Source organism: Mirounga leonina, unplaced genomic scaffold (assembly GCF_011800145.1).
Source record: "Mirounga leonina isolate KUSES-001 unplaced genomic scaffold, KU_Mleo_1.0 Mir_168, whole genome shotgun sequence".
In the NCBI taxonomy this organism is placed as follows: Eukaryota; Metazoa; Chordata; class Mammalia; order Carnivora; family Phocidae; genus Mirounga; species Mirounga leonina.
In genome coordinates, this window is record NW_023270426.1 from 62,349,083 (window position 1) to 62,369,030 (window position 19,948).

Consider the following 19,948-nt stretch of genomic DNA (forward strand, 5'->3'; position numbering starts at 1 on the left):
ATGTTTTTCTTGATGGCAGTAAATTGCCTAATAATGAAACTGTTAATATATTATTACAAAGAGATCACTTCAAATAAAAGGTACTGCATTATATGCTTTTAATAGTGAAATTCATACCTAAGTCCTTTTTCAGGAGGATTAAATAATGCACGGGGCATATTCCTTAAGTGCCTAGGTAAAGACATATTTTCCAGGATTTTAATAACTCCGTAACAGTCACTGTCTGTATGTGTCTCTATGCTCTATTGTATTTCAAGTCTGGCAGATTGCCTACAAACTAGACACCAACAGTTTAAATCAATTTTTCTTTAATGAAATAAAGCCAACCTTATAAATACACATTACATACAAACAGAATTTACAGACGCAAATGACCTTGAGGCATTTAAAAATATTACAGTGCCTTGAAGAATTTGAACATAAATTTATTTAGAATAAAATAAGTTTACAAACAATCCTGGTGACCAACATATATTGAGTCCCTACAATGTAACAGGCACTGCAAAGACATACACATACTATATATAAGGTTTATTTCTGGTGGGATGGGTATATGTACCCCATGGATGGGTGTGTATATGTACATGTGTGTATGTGTAAACACACACATATATGCATATATACATATTTTTCTATTAGGTCTTTAAAAAAAAACCCTGAGTTATCTCAAAGAAGGAAATCAACTTTATGGTCAATTGTAGTTAATTCAGACTTCATTTTGACTCATCATAATTTGACCAATAATTTTTTTCCTCATAGCATGGACAGTACTTAGAATTTAAAAGTTTAGTGTTCCAAAAATGCTGCTCTTCTTAAGCCACTTTGAAGTAATGCTAGTGAGTCTAAGATCCAGATCTACATGTTAATCTCTAGTTTTGCCTTCAAACAGAATTCAGTTACAAAGAACTTGGAAAGATTTTGAATCTATTCAGAAGAGGAAAACTCTTTAATTTTCTGAGGAGTAAAAACTCCCCAAGAAACTTCATATAGCTTCTTAGATTTTGCTTAGCATACGTGATAAAACATTGATTGTTGCAGTTTGGTGACCCATGAAATTTGGGGGTTAGTTTTCTCTTCAGACCAGAGCATATAATTATGCAAATAAAGAGCTGTCACTGATCTAGTGAAATACTCACAAACACATGCACTCTGAAATTGGACAGAAAAGTGAAAATGGTTGGTGATGTGATGGTGCCATGGTTTGTTTTCCTGCCAAGTTTCTATCCAAGTTCATTATTCAAATTGTAAACTTTAAAAAGAGACATATCATTCTTGGGGTGTTGGTTGTCTTTTCATTTCAGATTCTTTGTATTGGTACTGCAGGCTGGTTACAAAGTACAGTTCAACATTACCTTACCTATGACAGTCTCCCATATTACCCTATGTAATGGCCAAGGAAGAAAAACTGAATAATCTAGAAAGAAAGATGCAGGGCCTCCCTGGATTTCTTTCTAGAAACATGTTTCATCTCTGTTTCAAATAGAACTCAACCCAACAATACAAAGAATATAGCGAAATGTTGTTCACAAATCTCAAGGCAAAGGGCCGGGAAAGGTTGCCTGGAAGGCCTCATAGATTAAGTCAAATTTCCATTTTCAAGTTTTTACATTGAAGGGGAAAATACTGGTCTCTGCATGGTATCCACTTAATGGTCAAACCTTCAGGACGACTTTCTCCTATCTAGCAATTAAAGCCCACTATATAATATTTGGTGACTTTAACCTTTATGGTTCATTTACAATTACCACTCTCTAAAACCCTTGTGCTAAGAATTAACAAGAGTTCTTCAATCTAGCCATGCTCTTTGGCATCGAGGTCTCCCAATTCCAAAGTTACCACTGCACAGGCTGTTGCATAATTTTAGATGTCATGGAGAGTCCCACTGATGAAATCTGAGAAGGCTCATGTCAGACCACTGACTGCTAAAGACATCACTACATGAAAGATCAGTGGTGTGAAACTTTAAAAACATTGATCCAAATGAATCAATTAAATCAACATTCATCCCTCCTAAGTGTGAGGTTTAAAACTATCATTGTTGCTTTTTTTTTTTTTTACTCTACATAGATTTTGAGATAAACGTTGGAATGCTTTGATGGCTACTTCTATTCTCGAATCTCCGTTAATCGACTTTGTGCTATTTCCTTCTTTTCAACATCTTCCACTTGGTGTACATTCTTTACTTTTAGTACAGTGCATGACAGTTGCAATGCTTTAAATCTAAAACCGCCTAACAAAGCTGACGCTTTAGGTAGGGTAGCTTTAAGCTCTGTGAAGTGTTGATTAAAAACCCTTTCCCAGACTCAAACTGATCTTTTTGGAGATTAATAGAATATTAGATAAAAGGAAGACGAACAATTCAAGAGACTCCCACTCAGTCACTCTATACAAGGAAGGAAGGAAGGAAAGTATTCAATTTTTGAAAGGGAGTACCTCCTGGAGTCTTTTATTTTATATTATTACAGCTCCTAATAAGTAATCATAAAATAACCACCACTATTATCCTTTTTTTTTTTTTTTTTGCCACCCATATTTCAAAGATGAGAATGTCTCACATTTATTTAAAGACATTTTCCCCTATAGAGGTATGGGGAAAGTTTTTGAGAAATTTTTAGACTTTCTGTAATAGTAATCTTTCTTAAATGAATCAGGATCACAGGAACCTGTCAGTTTACAGTTATAAACTATGATTGTAACAGGAGACACACATGTGTTTGGATTGGGACTCCAGATAATCCAGAGAAACATGTGAAAAAATTTAACTTATTAGCCCTGATAATATAGTTAACATATTTTGTCACCCAAACTCTCTCAAAGGAGTTACAGGTTTTAAAGGAGGAAAAGCAGTAAAATAAATGCAAACAGGATATTTTCAGATTAGATGTAAACATCAAGGACCTATATAGGGACTTGGGAGCAATGTAATGTCACCAGATTCCTTCTGGAAAACACATTTCTTTACAGTATATTAAAGTGTACTTTATAAAATCATAGCTTAACAATGGGTTCAAATTTCTTTGTAGCTAAGGATATTTTAGATATTAAAAACAAAACACCTTAAAAAAATACTGGCTTTGTGAAAGGTCCAAGCCAAATAGTAAGTAATCAAGTGAAGTTAGGGTGTTACCTTACAGCAACAGTAATAGTAATAAAAGCAGCTATACGGTTTAAAATATTGATGAATGCTGTTCCATCATTCAAGTTTCTGCTTTTATTAACCTCTGTACACGAATAAATGAACTTCTGAGCAAGAATAATACGCCGCTGCTTGTTGGGAAAATTGTTTTTATTTTAAAATGATAAACAGAAATATATATGAAACTCCTGTGCTTTACCTTTTTTTTCTTTTTGTATAAACAATAATGCAATCCAGGTTGAAGCACAAGGCAGAAACTTAAGAAAACAATTATTACAAATAGATTTTCTCCCCCCTTCAAATATCCATGAAAACTTTTAACGGCTGCATGGTTAGATACCTTTATAAAGTTCTAGAGCCAGTATCTCGCTTTTAAGTTTTAACAGGACTATTTTGAATCTCAGATTTATCAACTCCTTCCTTCCCATTCCATTGGCTCTAAGAACTGAGTATATAATTTTTTAAAAAGTCTACATCCTAACTTTAAGCCACTACTCTCCTAAAAACCTGTCTAAAGAAACCAAAATGGGAAGAAGATCAGAGCAGAAATACTGTTAACACTTGTCACCTCCAAGCAGGCGGGCTACTACCAACTGATTGTTGTTACTCCAGGAAAATTGAGGTGGATGATATTACCTCATTTATACCAACAGACACATAATCAACAGGTTAAAAAAAAAATCCTACATTACAAGGAATCTTATCACTTATCAGGTGGAGGTCTCGGATGGTTTGCCTAGCTCTCTCCGGGTTGCTGCAGCTCAGATCCACAAGTAGAAATTACATTTGCACAACTTAAGTTTGCAAATAGCTCTCTATAGATGGTTAAACAAGGCTAACAACCCAGTAGTTTTAAAGTATTAAAGGCAATTAAACAGTGATTCACTCTAGTTGCAAGTAAAGGTTTTCAAAAAGAGAAGTGAGAAAAACGAAGAGAAGGAATAGGAGTGATTTGGTGTCTAAGCTGAGCACATTTACTTTGCTCTAATTCAGGTGCATAAGCTTCAGAAATTTAGCACTGCACAAGTGCTGATTAAAAAAAAAAACACATAAAATTAGTTTTCCTGTGAATACTTTCATATAGTCAAAACACCAAACAATTTATAACACTCTAAAAAACATATTCAATCCACATCAATTTTCAGATCCTCTCAAAGGAAGGTCCCATTATTGCATACAGTTCACCATTACTTCTAAAACAGAAAAGATTGCAGACCAACATGCTTGACATTGTTGGGGTTACACATATTAAGTTATCCAGGCGTGGATAAAATGACGTTTTGATTTTTTTCCTGTGTTGTTTCTGCTAAGATAATATCAAAAGATACGTACATATGACCACTGAAAAAAGATCACTTTAATTTGCCATCATTAAAACTATAAGAACGAATTATTGTACTTACATACCAAACACAGATATTATCAGTTTTAAAACTTGCTGAAATCGGTTCATAATATAAAAACATCTCATCCATGAGGTGGTTATTTTAAATTATTTTTCTGAGGAGTCAGACAGTTCTAAGTCATTTTGGGTACATTTTATCACGTCCTCAAATAAGGCAGGCATGTTGTTGCATATACTTTAAAAAAGGATGAAAAAATATTAAATTCACACCATCATCTGCTACAAACAGAACTTTACTAGGTAATTAAATTCAAGTAATTAAAAATTGATAATGTTAAGATTTAATATTTGAATTTAAAAGTCAGCAAAATCTTAACTTATTTTACCTCTTATATTTCACAGTGTTGGCCAGATATTAGCTGGATTAAAGTAATTGTTGAAACCGTAGGGCAAAACCCTACAGAGGAAGTGGACTACTAAAAATTATGCCATTGTACTGAGAGGAGAAAATCTTTCACACCAGGTCTTTCTTTCCCTTTCTTGCGGAACAGAAACCTAGAAGAATCATTTTAGCTCCACTTAAGCCTTTCAGAAGGAAAAGGTAGAACAGCACACAGGTTCATTTTCCTAATGACAATAAATACTATCCCTAACAAGGTCTAACTCCATGAAAGCTCAGAATAGATCATGCTAGTTAGGATTATCAACAACAACAACTACAAACTCTCTGCACATTAGGATTTTAAAAGCAAAACAAGTGTGTGATCTAAATTACAATGCCACTCAATACACATTATACATTTAAAAAGTAAAGTCAATTCTAATGATAAAGCTGGAAATTCCATTGAAAACGGGACCTTTCACAACTTAAAAGATTTGCTCATCATTACGTTTTGGTTTAAACAATCTTCTGAAATTCGAGACTTGTGTGAAATCTCGTATTCAAAATGGCAAGGATTTTCAGCGGTAATGTGTCATCGGTACTTCGTAGATTTTCACGCAAAGTTTCTCTTCTGGTCTCGAATCGAAAATAGATTGTTAGAGAACAATTTGCACTCCCAAGACGACATAGCGCATCACGGCATTCACGTTCTGAATTTAAAAATTTGGCTTTTCTGGGGAGGTGGGGGGGGGGACTTCCTTTAAAAAAAAGTGCGTAAGAGGCTCTTAGAGGAAAACCTACCTAAAATGGAAGTTTGGAACCTAGAATAAAAGTTTGCTTCTGTTCGGAGAAAAAGCCTGGACACGATTGAGGGGGGCCGGGGGCGGGGGCCGGGGGCGGCGGCGCGGCAGCGGGCGGTAGGACCGCGCAGACGCCGCTCGCCCCGCAGCGCCCGCGCGGGCTCCGTCAGGGCAATTAGGGGCGCGCCGGCCGCGCCGGGCAGGGCGCCGTCAGCCTTAATCTGCGCGCTGACGGGCAGCGCGAAGCCCGAGCTCAGCCCGCAGGAAGCACGACCAGTGAACCCATATTGCTTTGACAGTTGCACTCATCTAGAAATAATGCAAAACGCTATTTAGATGTATATATCACGACCCTGTGCTCTGGGAAGAAAACAATCTAATGAGGGGCTGGGAGTCTGCTCGCCGACAAGCAGTTAGGAGACGTGTGGATGCATGCGCGAGTGTGGTGCCTTGGCTTCCCCTCCCCCGTCTCGCTCGTCCTCCTCTTACAGCTCTTCGTGCTTTATTCTGTGGGAGCGCCGCGTCAGAGCCGGCTTGAGGGAACTGGTCTTTGCCTCAGAGGCTTCGGTAAAGAATTTGAAAATGGACGGGAAGCTCTTCCAGGAAGTTAGCTCGTGACGGTCGGTGCCTGCAAAAAAACACAGATTCGGTTACGAGGTGGCCTCGCTCGGTGCCAGGGCAGGCCGCCCGTCTTCCGCCCCCGGAGCCCGAGCCCCGCCCTCGGAGCCCGCGTCCTCCGCGTTCGGCCCGCGCTCGGGCGCCCGCCCCCCGCCGGCGCGCGTCTCCAGACCCCGGGCGCGGCCTCTCCAGGCCACACCTGTGCGCGAGGGTTCACTCTGCTCCCAGGGCCGAGGGCCGTGCACGTCCGCCCCCCGCGCATCTCTGCCGGCGGCGCCCGGGGCGGCCGTCCGGAGACCTCCGCCGCCTCCCGCCCGAGCTCCCTTCCCGCCCCTGACGCGAGGACGCGGCTGGGACGCCCCCCGCGGCTTGCCCGAGGCGCGGCCAGGCGGCCCCGGGGCCTCAGCCCCTCCGGGCCAATCGAGGCGCTCGGAGGGAAGGGCCCCTCCCTCTCCCGCCTCGAAACCACCCACTTCCCCCGGCTCCGCGCGCGCGCGGGGATTGGCTTCCCCTGCGCGCGGAATCCGGCTGCTTCACCCACCCCGGAGCACCCACGTTTCTCGCTTCCCAAGAGCATAGAACAAATCGGATTTTCTTGCCTCTCTCGGAAGCTGTGCTGTTAGACATCATTTGTCTCAGCGAGGTCACCGCGACCAAATTATATGGGATGCTTCATGAAGGTTCAGATTAAAAAGGAGACTGTGCCCAGAAGTGTCCTAGGAGGCTACATTTTTAAAGATTTTAGGGGACAGTTTTAGAAAAGCTAAAAAAAGTGTTTCAAAGCAGTGACTACAAAAAGAGCATTTAGGCCTCTTATTTTGTCAGGAGGAATTGAACTTTAGAAAATACAGGTTTAGTTTGTCACTTTACAGGGTTATTTTATTTTACTACAGCTTCTTTCTGTGGCTAAATTTGATACTGATGTACAGTGTTTTTCAAGTCAAACCTCCCTTCAGTTTAACACAGGCAAAAAAAATAACAGTGATGTAGTCATAAGAACAGATGAGGATATTAATCGCTTTCGACTCCTTGTGATAACATACTATTTTACCAGTCTCTTCATAACAATTTTTTAATTAAAAAATAAAAATAATAACGAAGACTCTGCCATAGAAATAATGAGTGAATAGCTTTGAAACAGATGAAATCTTTTCCTAGATCACTCAATTATGCAGAGAGATACTGCCTGGAAGTCTTGGGATTCAGGGCCTCTGTCTGATACTTTAACATTGTTAATGATAATTCTTTAGTCTGTAATAGTAGGTCATTGCTATGGTTACTCTACAATGGTGCAACACTTTGCTTTCCCCTTCAGCTATTCGCTGAGACCTGGTAACCACATTTGTTGCCTAGCAACAGTTTTGTGACAGTATCACAATCTGGGAGTTACAACAATAAGGATGCTATGGCTGCAGTCGACCAGAGAGCAGAAAGCTACAGTCTGTGCATGGACTTAGATGTGGGAGCTGGCCCTACTAGAGAACCCCTCTCTTTACAGGTGCCCTCACAAGGATGCTCTCTATCCTCTTCTCTGCAATTTGGCCTTACGAACCTGCATTGGAAACTATGATCCAGTACTGAAGTCATATCCTTGAGAAATATCCTCCAACACTACCATATTCAGATTAAAAAATGAGGTCATTTCTTTATCAGCTTACTCATTTTGGGCAAATTTCAATGTTACTCAATGGGAGAGAGAGAGGAGTGTAGTTTTATCCTGGCAAATTCTAAAGTGCCTTGCCTTGATTTTGAGGTCTTCTTAGAATTCTGGGGAATAAAAAAATTACATGCCTGCCCGCATCAATAGGTGTGCAAACTTTCAAGTTCTTTAAAATATATGTAACATCCAGGTATTTGTTATTATTTTTCCACTGATTTATTCATATGACAAGCTTAAAGAATTCTTTTGAATTTGGAGTCATTTATATTCTCCAAACCCAAGTAAGCAGTTCTAGATAGGCTCAGACAAACCTACTTTGGGTATATTTGAAAGGGACCCAGTTTCTGGATAGGTTTATGAAATTCCTGTTCCTATTTCTATGGTGCTTACAAATCTAGTTTCATTTCAATAATAACTAACTGCACTTATGGTAAGATACTTTAAATTTTTTTTAAAAGATTTTATTTACTTAATAGAGAGCGAGCAAGAGAGAAACAGCGTGAGAGGGGAGAGGGTCAGAGGGAGAAGCAGGCTCCCCGCTGAGCCAGGAGCCCGATGTGGGGCTCGATCCCAGGACTCCAGAATCATGACCCGAGCCGAAGGCAGTCGCTTAACCAACTAAGCCCCATGATAAGATACTTTAAAATCAATTGTATTTCTTCTTTTTGAAAGACTATTCTCAGATGCATACTACATGGCAACACCCATCCCCAAAAACAATAAGAAAAGAAAGAAAGAAAAAAAAAAGGTGTTAATTGTCTTCTTTTCCTTCTCATTTCCCATGCTTCCAGACTCATTTGGCATTTCCTCCATAGTGATCACACTTACACTTACTAGTGTTACCAAGGCTATGATCAATTTGTAAGCTTTCTCAGGGAATTCTTCTCATAATTCCTCCCACCTCTTGAAAACCAATTCAATCTAGGAATCTAGGGGGACCTAAGGAGTCAATGGTCTGAAGCAATTTTAACTCCTTTATTTTTTCTTTCCTGGTGACAATCTTTCTGAAGGATGAACAAATTTCCCTGGTGATAAAATCACTACAAAGGCTTTTTAGTTTTAGCTTATGATTACTCTCTGCTTGATTAGTCCCCGGCTGAAAAGACCAAAGTCCCTGAGATAACTGAGTACCTGCACTGGCTCTCAACATTTACCCCTGCAATTTAAGAGTATAAATAATGAGAATGTGTGCTCTGTCAGAGGAAGGGAAACTGCTGGGAGTAAAGGTAATAAGCAAAGTGGGTTAGAAACTGAACTATAGAGAACTGAGTGGGGGTGGGAGAATTCTCCCTAAACTAAGGAGTAGTAAAGTGAATATTTTATACAAAAATCGCTTTCTTTCCAAAAATTTTCAAAGTAGGTTTTTAATAATTTTATTAAAATAGCAGTTGGAAGTTAGGTAATTGCATATCCACCTGGGGCTGCATATATACATTTCAAGAACATGTCTGGAGACCATTTTTGAAAAGTCAGAGCCAAAGTTCAATGAAAAAATTTACAAATTAATATGAATATCTACCCATAGCAAAGCTTAGAGAATGGAAACTTTTGAGAGCAGTTTTCTAGTAGTTAAAAAATACACCACTTAAGGAAAAATTATTCCATCAGGACAGAAACACTAGACCATTACACTATCAATTCATAAAATGATATAAAAGTGGAAAATATAGGCCAATAAAAAAAGCAGCCATATATTGAGAAACTGTAATGTGTAGGTATATGGAAAATCATTTCAAAATAACATAACCATGTTATTTGAAGGATATAAACATGATTCCTAGTTTTTCCTCTAGCACAACTTTACCCAAATCAAAAGCTCCTCTTTTTAGGGACTATGAACTTGTTTCCACTTTTCAGACCCCTAATCTAGAGAGGTTCCCACAGTATAGGGAGTAAAGGGTTTCCCATATTAAATACCCGCCATGTTCACAGGGAAAGATTTTTGTATCTTCTTGGATTGGCAGGTTTGTTCTTTCTGGATAATTCACCTTTGGGGCAAATTCAGTTTCCTACTCCATAGAATCAATTCAGTATCAAAATAAAAAGTACAGGGTCTCAGTGCTTCATTATAAAAAAGTGTCTTTGTTCAGTCTCAATAAGTGATTCTAAACGGGCATGGTAGTGGCCCCTGGGGCATTCTGGAAATTTGTAGGGATATTTTTGGTGGTCAAGATGATTGGTAAGAACTATTGGCATTTAGAGGAAGAAGGCCAGGGAAGCTGGAAATCCTGCAATTTGCAGGGCAGTAGAGCACAATGAAGAATTGTTTTGCATCCCATATGGTTTTCTTTCTTTCCTTCTTTTTCTTTCCTTTCTTTCTTTCTTTTTCTTTTTTCTTTTTCTTTCTTTCCTTCCTTCCTTCCTTCCAAGATTTTATTTATTTGAGAGCACATGAACATGGTAGGGAGGGCAGAAGGAGAGAGAGAAGCTGACTCCCCACTGAACAGGGAGCTCCACACGGGGCTCGATCCCAGGACCCTGGAATCATGACCTGAGCCAAAGGAAGATACTTAACTGACTGAGGCATGTAGCCCCCCTCCCCCACACCCCGCCATGGTTTTCAAATGTTCCACCAGCTATTCATGTCGTTGAAAACCCTGTTTATAATTATATGGGCTTAGAATGTAGATGTGTTTAACTAATACTCTCAAAGTACTTTTGGCATCATTTTAACATATACAGAATTTTCTAGGAATCCGACACCATGTAAATTGATGGGATTTTGTACTTTATGTTGTTCCGAATATTAATAAGCAACAGTGGTTTATATAATTTCCAAGAGTGATTTACCATATGAGAAAAATCTCATCACTGATGGCATCACTGCCCATGAAACTTGAGTCACTGATAAGCACACCCACATTACCCTGCATTTGTAGCTGTTGAATCCACGGTAATTTTATGTACAGAACTAAGTATCTGACTACTGTATTATGCCTTCTTATGTAGATTTTCTAGAGCACTTATAATATTGATATGCATATTATTTTTTATTATGAGCTACTTTTATTCCTTCTATGTGTTAACTAGAGCATTATAATAATTTAGCTATCTTAAAGTAGGTGGACCATGTTATCTTTAGAATTCATTTCAAGATAGTAAAAGCACTACATAATATTTGTTTTAGGGGAGATATTTAGATGATCCAAGTGTCAGCTTAAATAAAAATGAATAGTTAATTCTTTTTTTTATTATATTAGAGATTAATTTTCCCTATAATCTGAACCCGACTCTATCTCTTTTATCCTATGCAGAGTAGAAAATGCCTTTTATTTCTCTTAATGTTTCTTCCATAAATATTGTTTGTCAATGATGTTATTCACTGTGAAATAACCAAAAGGCAGGGGACAGGGGATCCTCCATAAAATACTACACTGAATATTTATCCTTTACCTATTCTTGTTTTAAAAAAATGAATTGTAGCAAATTTCAAAGTGGTAGAGAGAGCACAAATGGTCAAAAGGATTAGAAACTTAAAGTATGAAGTATGAGACTGTAAATCATATATGAGAATGATCAAATTGCTAAAATGTATCATTTGTTTTCCCCAAAGACTATATATTTTTAAAAAGTGTCTTGTAATGGAACTGAGAAAGAGGGAGGCTACACTTATATAATAGCATTTAGAAATTAAACAAAAATGGTTGGAAATAGCCCTGAGAGTGGAACGCTCAAAGAATAGGGTAAGAGAGAAGAAAACATTGCTGTATCTTCTGTCTTGTCTATTTCCTTTACTTCTTCCTGTGATGACTTCAATCCAAGTGTTTCTTACAAGTCTGCCTTGTCCACACTCCTCTTCACTTGATCTTAGTGCTTACATTTTTTTGGGCAAAAACTATGCCAAAATATGCTAGTGAGTTAGCAGCCAAAATCCTGATGTTTACTTTGGCAGATGTAGACTAGTCTGAAGCTGTACCTCATTTTATGCAGTAGATGTCTTAAAAACTTATATGTAAATAGAATTTCTGTAAATAGAATTTCTTTAAAGGAAGGAGTGGGTTATTTACCTCTTCAATGAATCTTTTAATAAAGTGAAGGAATGTCTGGGAAAGCAAATAATCATTCTTCAAGTGATATTGCACACACACACGTATACATGTGCGGACACACACACCACACACACATCAAATTTGCCAGAGATGAGGTTTACTAGTATAATGATGGGCAGTCTTAAGTTCTCACCAAAGAGATAATTTAGAAGAATTTCTTGGTCAGCTATTTGCTATTCTAATTATTGCTAGTCACCTTATTTTACATGGTCCTAGACCAAAAGGTCATGGAATAATTTCAACAATCTATGCATAATTTACATTTTACAGTCTGGTTTAGAATAGGGAATATAACTGTTGACAGAGTCACTTTTGAATACAAAATATAATTTTTATGTCTTTGTTTTGGGGCCTGGGAAACTAGCAAGTGCCCCTACTCTCTCACTGACATTCCCCAATCCCTCCCCCACCAAAAAGGGTTGTTTTTTTTTTTTTTAAAGCAAGAGGTAATGAATAAATTTTGTTTCCTAAGATAAAGGGGGAAAGAAAAAAAAACCTAGAAAGATATGAAACATTAATATTAACAAGATAACATGTCTATGATACCTTCAAAATGACAAGGTTTGATTTAAAAAATTGATCTTTAACAAGAAAAAGAAATATGGGCAATTAGGAAGTAATGAAGACCCTGTCAATATAGCTATGTTGATAATAACAGGTAAGGGAATTCTTGAGAAAATCTAATTTATAAAAATCAAGAGGTCTGTAATATGCATTATTGAGTCCCACTGGGATTAACTAATGAATTTATGAGCTCACCAGCAGTTATTTTTAGAGAGTTATAAAGAATTAGAGAAATACCAGAGCACTGAAAAATAATGTGCCTTCTAAAAAGAAATAAAATGTAACTACTAAAATTCATTTTAAAATGAATTCTAGAGCTTCTAAGAAGAACATCATTAAGCACCCGCCCCCCACAACTTACCAATATTTGAACAGAGAAGAGCTCCTAATGGAGACTCTCCCAAGTTAGAAGGCGAAAGTGTGAGACTCAGCCACTGCTGGGAGTAGTAAGTGGAGTGGAGTGAGCTGTTCATTGGGACCGTGTGAGGGAAATGCCAAGAGCAGCTTAGTAAACATGTTGCATTGCCTTGTTAAATTGTGTAAGAAGTAGGCAAATCTCTTTGCATTGCATGGAAAATGCAATACGGTTAAAGCTGAAATTGTGTTGAGACCTGAAGGCAAGTTGTCAAGCTTAACCAGAAATAAGAGACAGGCTAAAACAAAGACATAAACTCAGTGTTAGAAACTTTTGGGTCACATGCAGCTTCTGGGCATCCTGTCCTTTCCTTCACCTTCTTTTCTAGATTTCTCATCTATGGAAGGGGAGTTGGGGGTGAGGTGGGGGCTGGGTACGGCACAGGGCATCTCAAGACCCAGGAAACAACTCTAGGCAGCAAACTTACTCTTAGGCAGAGTAGACAGCCTGCAGTAGCTGTGGGTCTCTGATATTAAACCTAGAAGACCTCTCTCTCTAATCAACCGCTTAACCAATAAAAAATGGATACATTTTTATTGCTTCAATTGCCTATCAAACCCAGACAGCCGGTGTAGAAGTGCTTTCTTTGGTTTTAATTCTTGTCTCATGTAACACTCCTACTGTTGCCACAAGGCCTGACCTCCAGGGATACTGTTTCCCTTTAAAATTTGAACCTAGGTTTGGGCAAACGCTCCCTTTTTCCAGTTTCTCTTTGTCATTTTCCAAAGGAATTTTACTAAGGAATTGTAAGAGGATAGAGCCCTGAACAAGGGAATGCAAAGAACCAAAAATATAGTCATTTCCATAAGTACAGATTCCTAATTCTATTATTCCCAACACAATCATCAGCAAAGAGCTTTACTGGACTCCATTTTAAAACAGTGCTCTGCCCAACAGGACTGGTACAACCTGACAGGTATCTTGTCAGGCTTTCCTTTCTCCTGGCTTCTCTGTCTGTTACTAGATAGATATCAATGACTTAGGGCTGCTAGTTTGACTCTGCTTGTATCAGGGGAAGGTGAGGAGCTGGGGAGTGGGGAGGGAGGGAGGGAGAGAGAGAATGAACTGCAAAATACTTTCCTTACTTCAAAACCAAACTAAACCAAACCAAACCATTTACTAGTTCAAATATCCAAATCTTTTGTGGTCCTCCTTTCTCAAACGTGGAGTCTACTCTAAATGATATATTTTGTGGGCAGATAGTTTTTCCAGAGGTTCTGTGACTGATTAATTCATACATTCATACATGTATTTATTATATGCCAGGCACTATTTCTTGGGGCTGAGGATGCAGCGGTGAGCAAGATAAATAAATGCACCACTCTTGTAGCATATTGCTAGTGCAGATGACAGACAATAAACAAGTAAACCAGCGAACATGATAATTTCGGAGAGTCAGAACACTGTGAAGAAAACACAGCAAGGGGATGTGAAGAGAAAGAGGAAAGAAGATGTGGTGGGACGGGGAGAGACGGTCATCAATGCAGACGAGGTGAAGACTTCTGACCTGAGACCTGAAGGGCAAGGCAGACAAAGGTCTGGGGGCAGAGTGCAGTCGGCAGAGTTCTGGAGGAGCAGGAGCAGAGGCTCTGAGGAGGAAAAGAGCTTGTCACAGTTGAGGAACTGAAACGCCAAAGTGACTGGAGCACCGTGGGTCAGGAGAAGTGGTAGAAGATGATTCAGAGGTGGGCAGCCTCCAAGCCACAGGAGGTATCGGAGGCCATAGTGAAAGGTTTGGCTATTATTCCAAGTGCAGTGAAAGAGCTGTTTGCAGAGTTCTGAGCAGAGGAGAATTAAATGTGGCTTGTGTTTTAAAAAAGAAGACAGGTTGGTATGTGAATGGTGGATGGATTATGGGGAGTTAGAATGAAGGACATTTATCCTGATTGCATTTATCGACTCCACCCACCTCTAGAGCATTCTCTGGGGCACACTCTTTGGAATATAGAATCCACTTACTGATAGTTCACATAAATAAATTAATGATATAGTAATAGTAATATGCAGTAAGAGTTGAAAGAGACTAATAAAATAGTATTTCCAAGAACTGAATACAAAATGGAGTTGAACTAGGAAAAACGGTTTCCTAACAATTTTGCTCCTGTGATTTATGCTGATAACCCTGCTTTCTTAGCCCTTAGAAGCACTGTTGTGTGTGGTGGGAAGGTACTGGGAAGGCGAATATGCTGTCACATGTCACAGCATTCCATTTCTGCAAGCAGTCCAGAGGAGACTGCTGGGCTTACTCTCCACACAGGCATTTCCACAGAGTTCTTCATTTCTATGAATGGACACAACATTCTCTTAACTACTGCAGCTCAAAGCCTCTCAGCCATCTTTGATTTTTCTCCTCCCTTGTTTGTGGTCTCCTGATGCAGTTACCAAATCCCAACAATTACACCTTAGCAAAGTTTTTCCAATCTCCTTCTCCTTTTCTAATCCCTCTGTTATCACTCTAGATTTAATGACCTATCATTTAGAATCTTGAAACTTCCGCCTAACTCATTTCATTGCTTTCAACCTCTCCTCCTCTATTTTGTACCTCACTTGCTACCAGATGAAAAATTCTAAAGTATCATTTGTGTCATATGCCTCTTTCTCTGTTCAAAAATATCCAATAGCTCTCCATAATCTATTAAATCAAGTAGAAATTCCTTAATATGGTTTAAAGCTCTTCATTCTCTGGTTCCAGACTTCTTTTCTGAGTTTATTTCTCAATTCTTCTGTAAGTATCCCCTATCCTCCCAGGACCTGCTCAACTGACATTTTTAAAACCTTTTCAAAATCTCAGGTACTGGACATCTGTGATTCTGAAGTTCAGCCAGAGAAGAAATTATCATTTCTGGTTCTGAAGTTTTGAAGAGGCAGGGGTCAAACTTTATTCATTTTGAATGCAGATTGATAAATACACCTTACATTGAAGTGTATGTTAGCTTTTGGAGTTAAGAAATAAATTCGTCTAAAATTGGAATATAATGACAGTTGGATACGCTATAACTAAAAGCTGAGGGAAGTAGAATGTTTTTCTTGCTCTCTTCAAAAAACTGACGAGGTGATGATCCGCAGTCCATTAGCCACTAGTTGATAAGCACTGACAAATACTCAAAGTATCTTCCAGATCTCTTTAGATAAAATGTTGTGCTTATCTAGTAAATACAATTTGCTAGCATCAAAAGAGGTTTAGATAAGTGTCAGAACTGAGAACTCTAGAAAACTTTAACTGTAATTGTTCGAGAGCTTGTATTCCCAAGATGTAGTTGGCTTGGTCTAAATTTAGATGCAGATAGAAACATACCAAATATAAAAGAGTAAAGATGTGGAAAGGACCTTGGGTAAAATTTTATTCAACAGTTTCATTTCCAGGTAAGAAATCTAAAGTTAAGAGAGGTTGTGATAGGCCAGAGGCACACAGACATTTTGCCCTAATATAGTCAATATTTACAAATCAGTAAAACACTGGAATAGTAAAAAATTTCAGAAGATGTATGTCTGATTGCTTTAAGATCCAGTTCAATATTTACTTCCTCTAATAAGCTGTCTTTGGTTAGCTTTACCCCATAGTAGCTACCCCCTTTCTTTATGTTTCAGTATTTTGTATATAGTGTATACTCTACTGTCATATACCTGTTTTGCTTAACTAGTTATTTCATGTATGAAAAATACCTTGCTTTATCTCCAAATCCTTTGGTGGGGGGTAATGCTTCAAAACATTTTATTCCAGAAATCATGGTTGAGGATTAATAGATGTTTGTTATATAAACAACTGGCTGGAACAGAATTCACCAGAAAACTGATGCTTATTAAATGCTATTAAAATATAATAAAGCATGGAATCATAAGCCTTTTCTGTGGTTTTTGCATTATTTTAATGATAATTCCCATTTTGAAATTAGGGAAAAGGAGGCATACAGAAGATCATGGCAGTAAAAACTTGTGAATTTAGAAAGCAAAGTGCTACTGGTATTCTGAATACGTAGATAAACTACTATATGAATTTTTGTAACCACACCATCATTTGTATTGCTTTGTCAGGCTTTCAAAAGCAGACATGTTTGTCTCGCAGCCAACAAAAGGAGCAAGAAAGCAGAGAGTCAGGAGGAGATAGTAAAGTAGTCATAATAGATTGCCCAAGTTACTTAAATTATTTTGAATTATACTAAAGCCTATAGGCCAATTTGGGGAGAACTGATATATTTACAATACCGAGTGTTCCAATCAATGAACATTACATATTTTGTCACTTATTTAGATCATCTTTAATGCTTCTTAATAAGGCTTTATCATTTTCTCCATAGAGAATTTGAACTTCATTTTTAATTAAGCTAATAAGTACACTTTTTATTTTGAGATAATTGTAGATTCATAAGGACTTATAAGAAATAACAGATTCATCCTGTGTCCCTTTTATACTTTTCCTCAATAGTAGTATCTTGTAAAACCATATTATAATACAACAGTGCTCTAAGATACAGAACATTGCCATCACCATAAATATAACTCATGTACCCTTTTATAGCCATGCTCACTTCTCTTCCAGCCCCTCCCTCACCCCGGCAACCACTAATCTGTTCTCCATTTCTATAATTTTGTCATTTCAAGGAAGTTATATAAATGGAATTATACAGTATGTAACACCTTGGCATTGGCTTTTTTATTCATCTTAGTTCTTTGGAGATTTATCCAGATTGTTTTGCATCAATAGCTTGTTCCTTTTTATTGCTGAGTAGTATTCCATGGTATGGATGTACTACAGTTTGTTTAACCATTCACCTGTTGAAGGACATCTGGGTTGTTTCCAGTTTTTTGGCTATTATGAATAAAGCTGCTAAAAACATTCATGTACAAATTTTTGTGTGAGATAATCTTCATTTTTCTGGGATAAATGCCCAAGAGTGCAACTGCTGGCTAAATATTAGTTACATGCTTAGTTTTTAAAGAAACTGCCACGCTATTTTCCAGAGTCATTGTACCACCAGATGGTCAACCATGTCAATGTAACTGAGTTCCAGGAAAAACATGGACACCAAGGTTTAGGTGAGCTTCCCTGATTTGCAATACTCCATGTGTATTCTCACACATTGTTGCTGAAAGAAGACAGCACTGTTTGTGACTTGACTTGAAGAGGACCACTGGAAACTCATCCTTGGAACTTTCCTACACTGTGCCTTACATGTCTCTTCCTCGACCGATTTTAATTTTACCCTTTTGCTATACCAGACTGTCGCTGTGACTCTAACAGCTTTCAGTGACTTCTGTGAGTACTTCTGGCAAACGCTCAAACCTGAAGGCAGTCTCAGGGACACGCGCTTACATTGGTATCAGAAGTGACAGTGGTCTTGGGGACTCTAGAAGTTTGTATCTACGAAAACATCTTGCTGGGCTTTTGACAGGAATTATGTTAAACCTGCACAGCAATTTGGAGAGAAAGAACATCTTTACTATGTTGAGTGAAACTTCGAACATGACGTATTTCTTAGCTTTATTTTTTAGTACGGCATATTTGGTGACACTACTATAAATGGATCTTTAACTACTTGTCATTGGAATATAGAAAGACAATTGACTTTTTTATTTTATTTTTTTAAAGTTTTTTTTTTAAGATTTTATTTATTTTTGTTGACAGAGAGATAGAGAGCACAAGTAGGCAGATAGGAAGGCAGAGGGAAAGGGAGAAGCAGGCTCCCCGCTGAGCAGGGAGCCCGACGTTGGGCTCGATCCCAGGACCCTGGGATCACGACCTGAGCTGAAGTTAGATGCTTAACAACTGAGCCACCCAGGCATCCCACTAAATTATACATTTCATCCAAAAGATTTATCTACAGACTTTGAACTTTCTACATAAATAATCATGTGTGGAAAAACTTCAGTTTTTTTTCTAATTCTTATAGCTTTTATTTCCTCCAGTTATAAATTAAGGAAAACTTTTAAAAAATAGCCTCAAATGTATTTACACCACTAATTATTGAGAAGAATATGATATCACATGAAGCTAATTATTATAAATAAAATAAAACTGGCATGAAATGACCACATTTTTTATTTTGATTGATTTCTTGATGTTAGACTTACAAAAGACCTAGCTCTGTCAGGTAATGTCATCTAGTTGCTGACTGTTGGTCATGAAAGTTTTCTGTAACCTTATAACAGACACTGACAGCTTCTGGAGTGTCAGTTATGCTCCTAACATGTGGTTTCTTTTCATCCTCGTTAGTAATGTAGAAATAGACTATTTTTGTTACCTTCAGCCTCCAAGTCTAGAGTTGCCTTCACGCTGTCTGGTAATACTTTAATTTCCTTACCAGTTCTCTTCCCCAAAGATTTCCTCTCTGAATATCTTAAGGAAAAAAAAAAAAAAAATCCCAGGATGCAACTGCCTTGTACATGGCAAGAATCTTTAAAGGATCCTGAACTTACTGACACAACAGCATTAATACATAAAGAATAACATCTTCCATTAAGATAAAGATGCACTCATTTTTAATTAAATACATGTATTCACAAATATGTAAACATAGCAAATTCCTACTTATGGACTAGTTTAGAAAATGACATGGAAACATATTACACAGGACTGAATACTAAATACCACATGATATTTCAGATTATCAGGATAGGGAAAATTCATGAGCACTCAAATTAAGTTCCCCTAGGGACTGATTTACAATAAAGATTGAACAGAACCAGATATGGCTAAACAATTACTAGAAAGAGTTATGAAAATTATTTAGAATTGTAATCCTTATTGCATTTATACTGAACTTTATCCTAAAAAAATTTCAAAACTCTAATTGGGCTTCCCATATAGGTTTCTGTGCAACTGTCCAGACTTCTAGACTGAAATCTTTCATTATTGTTCAAGGAACTTCTTCTCAGGAATTAAATTTACTTCTGGGTTTGTAAGAACTCTCTTTTTCAAACTTTCCTTTCTTTTTCTTCCTTCCTTCCTTCCTTCCTTCCTTCCTTCCTTCCTTCCTTCCTT

At 37.9% G+C, this 19,948-nt stretch overlaps 1 protein-coding gene across 9 annotated transcripts in view; it reads right to left on the reverse strand.

Moving 5' to 3' along the window:
* Nucleotides 1-291: 291 nt before the first annotated feature.
* FAM172A (family with sequence similarity 172 member A) overlaps nt 292-19,948 on the reverse strand; it is a 411,264-nt gene continuing 391,607 nt past the window's right edge. For 6 of the 9 annotated variants that reach the window (XM_035014862.1, XM_035014855.1, XM_035014863.1 and 3 more), the window contains 2 exons: nt 6,153-6,291; nt 292-5,494 (listed from right to left, as the gene is read on the reverse strand). In XM_035014862.1, coding sequence (XP_034870753.1) covers nt 5,380-5,494; nt 6,153-6,291 — 254 coding nt within the window. In that variant the 3' untranslated portion in view covers nt 292-5,379. Of the gene's footprint in view, nt 6,292-6,891; nt 7,006-19,948 lie in introns of those variants that run through there. The other 3 variants (XM_035014858.1, XM_035014860.1, XM_035014861.1) reach the window with 2 other exon arrangements.